Below are 7527 nucleotides of genomic sequence, written 5' to 3'. Positions count from 1 at the left end.
ATGTGTTTGTTCAATGAGCTCCGCAGCCTGATCTTCATCAACGCACAAAAGCTGAATCCCATCAAAGGATCTTCTGTACAATTCTTCACCACAAATGATGAAGTTAGCGGCGAATCTCTGAAGAGTTTTTCTCTCTTTGCTGGAAGCTTCAGGGGGATGCCCCTTGCCTGAAATGAGATTTCGGATATCAGTATACCACGGTTTTCCATCTGGACATCGCGCTGATATTTCAATGGCATTTACATGCGCTGGAGCCCATTGCGACCTCACAGCTAAAGGCTGAACCTCCATTGTCTCAGAAATATCCAACATCGAGGCTAAAGTAGCCAAGGCGTCTGCAAAATGATTCTTGGTTCTCGACAGATGGGTAAATGTGATACTCTTGAATTTCTTGGCCAGAGATTCGAGATAGAAATTATACGGGATCAATTTCGATTCTCTTGTCTTCCAATTACCATTGGTTTGACAAATTATCAGAATTGAATCTCCAAATACATCAATCTCTTGGATTTTCAAAATTAAAGCTGCCTCAAGTCCTGCGATACAAGCTTCGTACTCTGCCATGTTATTTGTACATTCGAATTGTAACTTGATGGATATTGGGATGTATTCTTTCTTGGGAGATACAAGCACTGCTCCTATTCCTTGTCCTCGATTGTTAACGGCTCCATCAAAGTACATTGTCCATCTGGTACTTGGAATTTCTTCTTCAAGTTCCATGATCTCTTCATCAGGAAATTCAGCCTTCAGAAAAGCATTCTCCTCAACAGGAGCATCAGCTAGCTGCTCAGCAATAACCCGTCCTTTGACGGATTTCTGAGTGACGTATGTGATGTCAAACTCAGATAACAATAGCAACCACCTTGCAGTTCTTCCTGTAAGGGCGGGCTTCTCGAATAAGTACTTCAACGGATCCATCCGTGAAAGCAGAAATACCTTATTCGATAATAGATAATGTCTAAGCCTTTGAGTCGCCCAGACTAATGCTAGACAAGTCTTTTCCAAGATAGTGTACTTTATCTCGTATTCTAGCATTTTCTTGCTGATGTAGTAGATAGGCTTCTCCTTCTTAGATCCTACATCTTGCTGAGCAAGCATACAACCCATTGCTGTATCTGTGATGGACAAATACATCAACAATGGTTGACCAGGAATGACTGGGGATAAGACAGGAGGCAAAGACAAACACTGCTTGACCTTTTCAAATGCTTCCTGACATTCTTCATTCCATTTCTTGGAGGAATTCTTTTTCAATAATTTGAAGATGGGTTCACATGTCATAGTTAAATGAGATATGAATCTCCTCAAGTATTGCACCTTGCCAAGGAATCCACGAATTTGCTTTTCCGTCTTTGGTGGTTGCATTTCTTGGATAGCCTTGATTTTCTGAGGGTCCACTTCGATTCCTCTTTCACTGACCATGAATCCCAGCAACTTCCCTGACGTGACCCCAAATACACATTTATTTGGGTTCAAGCGAAGTTGAAACTTTCGGATTCGCTCAAAGAACTTTCTCAAAGCGACTGTATGCTCTGGCCGAGTCCTGCCTTTGACAATCATGTCATCGACATAGACCTCGACCTCCTTATGAATCATGTCATGAAGAAGAGTAGTCGCAGCCCTCTGATAGGTAGCTCCAGCATTTTTGAGGCCAAACGGCATTACTCGGTAACAGTACGTACCCCATTGAGTAATAAATGCCGTCTTCATCATATCCTCAGGCGCCATCTTGATCTGATTGTAGCCTGAAAACCCATCCATGAAAGATAACAGAGCATGTCCAGCAGTGTTGTCTACCAGGATATCGATGTTCGGAAGAGGAAAATCATCTTTCGGACTGGCCTTGTTCAGATCTCTGAAGTCAACGCACATCCTGACTTTTCCATCTTTCTTGGGCACAGGAACTATATTTGCAAGCCATTCGGGATATTCCACTACTTCAATGAATTTTACCTCAAGTAGTTTTTTCACCTCATCATGAACCTTTAACTCCCATTCTGTCTTGAGTTTTCGGAGTTTTTGCTTCTTCGGCTTGATGCCCGGAATTAGAGGTAATTTGTGTTGCACAATGTCCTCACTCAATCCCGGCATGTCATCGTAAGACCAAGCAAAAACCTCCTTAAACTCTTTTAGCAAAGTGATTAATTCTTCGCGCTCCTCAGGAGATAAAGTTTTGCCAATCCGAATCTCCCGAATTAAAGTTTCATCACCTATATTTACGGTTTCAATTTCTTCTTCGAGTGGTTTTGCTCGGCGAATCTCCTCTTGTTGAATCATGTATTTGATTTCAAAAGGAGTTTCGTCGGCTTCCTCGTTTGAGGGGGAGTCTTGATTATTATTATTATTAGTTATTTGATCAGGCTTTGAAGCAGAATCAGAAACAGAATTAGAAATAAAGACAGGATCGTACACAAATGAATCTTTTATTTCTTTTGCAGAATTGATGATTACATCGAATGATTCACCCACATCGGGCGTTACAGACTCTGAATTCAAATGAAATGACATGTTGACATCAGTATCAACATAGACAGGATTATGTACAAATGAAGAATCAGTGAAAACATCTTCTGACCGAGACTCGACAGGAACCGACTCTTCACCACCTCCGAGAACTACTCCGACCTCTATGGTACCTGCATCAAAAGAAAAGTTAGAAATGACAGACTCTGGGTTGAACTCAGAAACTGACACATTTTTTGAAATGACTGACTCTTTTGAAAGGACTGGACTATACTGGAGGACTACTTGGGGTATAACCTGTGCGGTCCAATTGTCTAAAGGTCCAGTGGCTGGAGTAATGCAATCCCTTGGGCTCGTGAAGGGCACATCTCCTCCAATCATAGCGACGATTGGGGCCTCAACCTGATATAGGGAGTCTAGGAGATGCGGCTCAATATTTTCTGCCCAATCTGCAGCTGGTTTTTCTGCTATCGATGCCAAGGCAAACTGCTCACTATAGAAATCTTCTGACAACTCATCTGTGAAGAAGATCTCTAACCCTGGAAGCCTCTTCCCAGTCTTATCGCACCAGGTCTCAGGAAAACCATAGAACGGACAGTCTGCCCCTTCTCTTCTGAATCGGCCGTTCATAATCATGCTGTACGGTCCTGTCAGAAATTCTATACCTCGACGACGGCATTCAGCCCACTTCATCATATAACGCTTCATTTCTTGAACCTCTTTCGGAGTTGGCTCGTACCCTAACCCGAATAATCCGCCGACTGCTTTCAACTCTGGCCACTCAGTAGGGCCCTGTAGATTTCTTCCCAGGCCAGCTCCTGGGACATAACCATATTTTCTCATTATCTTTACTACTTGGGTGTTTGTGCTCGAGAGAAACATTATTTCTTCATTCATTGCTTCCCCAAAGGAAATAGTAGAGACTTCTAATGAAAAGCCAGTTAAACTAACATCTCTTGATTTTTCAGTGATCAATTCAGATGTTATTTGACCAATTTCCGGCTCAGGGTCGCCTCGCACTGTGATCACCCGATTGTTTCGGACAAATTTCAATTTCTGGTGAAGTGTGGAAGGAACGACTCCAACTTTATGAAGCCACGGCCGGCCAAGCAGGAGAAAGAAAGATGTTTTGATGTCAAGAACCTGAAACTCTATCTCGAAAGTTTCACCTCCTATTTCGACTTCTGTGGCGAGTGTCCCGATGACATCTCTTCTGGTCCCGTCATATGCCAATATCCCCTGTTCCGACGGGATAAAATCGGCTGGCCCGAATCCCAGGGTAGTGGCGGTGCTTAAAGGACATACATTTAAAGCCGACCCATTATCCACTAATACCTCGGGGACTCTCCTCTTGTTACACAGTATGGTGATACGGAGAGGTCTTGTGTGATCTCTTCCTTCTTGAGGCAGATCCTCATCAGTAAATGACAATGTTCTAGAAACCCTGGCCATTGCCACGAGATTGACCAACTCATCGGGGGTAATTTCAACTGATACTTGAGAGGCATTTAATTCTCGAAGCACAACCTGTCTGTGTTTCGGTGATGCCATTAGTAAACCCCAGATGGACACGTTAGCTTGTGTCTTCTTCAGTTGTTTTAACAAATTTTCTTCCTCTTCATCCACAGTCTGCTTCTGTTTCAGATTCTCTGCAGCTCTTACAACTTCGGCAGGATTTTCTGCTCTGAGTTCTGCAGGTTTGAAGACACGACCACCTCGTGTGACATGGCGGAGCTCGTCACACTGATCTTCCAGAAGCAACAAGTCTTCTTCTTCCAATCTTAAAACATAAGGGATCTTTTCTTTCATCTCTTCCTCCTCCTCACTCTTGAGGACATAAGAACAAGAACACTCAGAGGATCCTGTTAATCCTTCATCTAGAGGGGATAGTACATAAGGTTTCTTGTTTTCGATCGCTTCGTCTTCTTCATCCCATCTCAGAATATACGGTCTATCAGAAATAACCGCACAAATACGGGAGTGATCTAAGAGGATTTCTTCAGTGAAAATGGCATACACGTTCGGGGGAGGCATTGCATGTGTAGGCAATGGGTTTCGAGTGACGTTCGGTACTTCAACGGCAAGATCCTTTGCTTCTATCATGTCTTGGATCTTGTGTCTTAAAGCCATGCATTTGTCAGTCAAATGCCCTGAATTCTGATGATAATCGCAGTATTGGTCCTTCCTCCAATACTTGGGCAAAGGGTTAGGAAGCTCTCTAGGTTCCAACAAAGTAATCTTTTTATCTCTCAGCAACTTCTTCAAAGCCACTGATAAGGAGTAAGGGAGGGGGTCAAACTGACGAAAAACCTTCTTTTCAATAGGCCTCCTGACTTCAGTCACCGTTCTGGATGGTGGTTGATCATAACCCGGTGGTCTGGCATAACTGGAAGGCCTGGTATAGTTAAGATTGTGCACCTCCTTCGGTGCCACAATAGGTCTTTTTCCCTCTCTCACATCAGACGAAGATCTTGATCTTAGTCCCTTGGACAAAGCATCTTCGATTTGAGTCCCTGTTTTTATCAGATGATTGAAGTCCAGAAAATACTGAATAGCCATGTGATGATAGTATTGCGGGGATAGGTTCTTGACAACAATCTTAATTTGATCGGCATCTGATAATCGATGTGTCATCTGCGCCGCTTTACGCCTCCATCGGCGAATGAAAGAAGTGAAGGTTTCATTGTGCCCTTGTTTCAGCGCCTTCAGATCTCTTTTTGTCACATCTATTCCCTCCTCCATGGAGAATTGCTCAACAAATCTATTGGCAATATCCTCCAGAGTTCTGATCTCTTCGGTTTTCAAGCTTAAAAACCATTTCTTTGCTGTTCCAGTAAGAGATCTAGGGAAAAGAAGAGCAATCTGCTCTGGAGTAAGCCCATGCTGCTGTAAGAGAGGAATAAGGGCTTTCAGATGACTCTTGGGACATCCTGTCCCATCATACTTATCATGATCCGGCATCTTGAAATTAGGAGGTAGCACAACTCCCGGTATTATCATATACTCGGCCATGTTTAATTTTTTCGGACCCTGCATTTTCATGCTCTCCATCTCCTGGGCCATCTTATCCAACCTATCGACTATCCCCTTGCCTTTATCCAGATGGGGGCGACAGTTCTCTTCTTCATACTGCTCGTCATCAGAATTGTCAAAGATTGGCAACACAGGAGGCTGAGCCATCGTAGGAGGTGGACGAGGCATGATTGGGGTTTGCTGAGGTGCAGGATTCTTGGTAGTAGATTCTCTGTCATTCTTTAATCGGGCTATTTCTTCATTAATGGTACTCAATTGTAACATTATAGCTTTCATCATCTCATTGGTGTCCATACTATTTTGCCCATTCTCTGCCATCATTTCAGGGGTTGGTTGGACTGGTGAAAGTATTTCTTGAAAATTCAAGGAAGGTGATAAAGGAGAAGTAAAAGAAAAAGGTGACAAGGATTGTCGGCTCAGCCTGGAATCAGATGTCTGACGGGACCAGGTTGGTTTTGAAACGAGGATTTTCTTAGGAGCAATGGCTGCTCAAACAAGAATCCTGAAATGGAAGTATAATCACTAGATTAAAATTTTGATAATCGAGATAAACTATCTTGATCAAACAATGACAAAAAAAACAAAAACACACTTTCATTAATAAAATCCAAATTGTGATTACAACGGATGAAAAAAATTAATCTCTGATCACAGCTGGATAAACAGACTGACAAGAATGGAAAATGCAGAAATCGGAATAACAAAACATGATATGGATCTTCAAGGTTCCTCAATCCGAGCTCTCCGGCTTGTGGGCTCTTCCGATATTTCTCCACGTCGGAATTTGCGAGATAGACCTAACCTCCTTTCTATATTTTTGTTTCCCCAAGCAGCCACAATGGATCGGACGAGATCAGGAGTAAGATCTTCACAAAGAGGAGGGACTATGATTCCGGGAGGACATGGAATTCCCGTAATCTGATGGAGAATTCGAATGGGTGCATAAAAAGAAGATTTCTCGGTACCCATGAGGTAAACAAATGAATGTGGGTAAGTGCTAGTAAAAACATGAAAACATGAATGACTTACCCAGCGAAACTGGCTCTCCTCTACATGTTGTAACCAATTGTGCCATTCATCAATGGACTGAGGTTGGTTGGCTATTGGTTTCCATGTATGGAAATTCTTCAGGGTATACGGATTTTGTTTTTGTCGCTGAAGAATTTGAAATTTTTCACCAAGCCAGACATACAACAACTTCACACACCCACAGAAATTATCCTTGATATTTTGGGAAGCAATAAGATCTAGTCCCAAAAAGGTCTCTGCTAACATGGTAGGAATGGGATTCCTCCCTTTGTTAATTTGGTCTACCACAGTTAACAAGGTTAACGGAGCAACACGAGGGTTTTTCCGAATGACATATCGCGCAAAGACACTAAAAATCAAAGCATTGCGTCGACAACTCTGAAAACGAGAGCTAGTAGGATCGACGTTTTCAGAAAAAAGGGTGATGAGTTTTTGAACTTGCACACACGTATCCGTTAAGCATGAAAGTGCATCAACGGTTTGATTTTTGAATAGCTTGCAAAAAATGGAATGAGAGGAATCTATGTTCGAAGATTGTATCCAAAGTCCATCTGTTGGGAGCTCTAATAAAGCACACCAATCTTCAAATATAGGACAAAGCTCGAATGATCCAAATCGAAAAACATGAAGATTAGGATCCCAGAATCTAGCGGCTGCTTGGAGAAACTTCCAATTTATATCGGAAACACTCAAATGACTGAAGGCACAAATGAACCGATCAGCCATACTCCTATCCGAGGATTCTAGCGGAAGAGCCCCAATAGTCTCGCTTATCCAGCCTTTCAACAAATTATTCGCCATGATTTAACCTAAACACAAAGAATAGGATGGGATAATTAGGGAATGGAGAATAACTTGGAATAAACAAAGAGTAAAGATGGACTTAACCAATAATCACAAGAAGGATATAATTGGCGACATCAAATGTTCCATTGATGATCAAAGATGATCAGAAACTCAGGGAAGAGACCACGGTCATAAAATGACAAAAGTAGATCATAG

At 42.4% G+C, this 7527-nt stretch overlaps 1 protein-coding gene across 1 annotated transcript; it reads right to left on the bottom strand.

Moving 5' to 3' along the window:
- Positions 1-2627: 2627 nt before the first annotated feature.
- LOC143879088 (uncharacterized) lies at positions 2628-5814 on the bottom strand. The gene is made up of 2 exons (XM_077381278.1): positions 2761-5814; positions 2628-2636 (listed from the first exon to the last, which is right to left on the bottom strand). The coding sequence occupies exons 1-2, from the start codon at positions 5812-5814 to the stop codon at positions 2628-2630; spliced, it is 3063 nt and encodes a 1020-aa protein (XP_077237393.1).
- Between the last annotated feature and the right edge of the window lie 1713 nt (positions 5815-7527).

This window comes from Tasmannia lanceolata, unplaced genomic scaffold (genome assembly GCF_043159265.1).
Source record: "Tasmannia lanceolata isolate RefF3 unplaced genomic scaffold, GAP_Taslan_0.1 ptg000006l, whole genome shotgun sequence".
Taxonomy (NCBI): Eukaryota; Viridiplantae; Streptophyta; class Magnoliopsida; order Canellales; family Winteraceae; genus Tasmannia; species Tasmannia lanceolata.
Note: the sequence above shows the minus strand (reverse complement) of the source record. Positions and strands in the feature narration are given on the sequence as shown.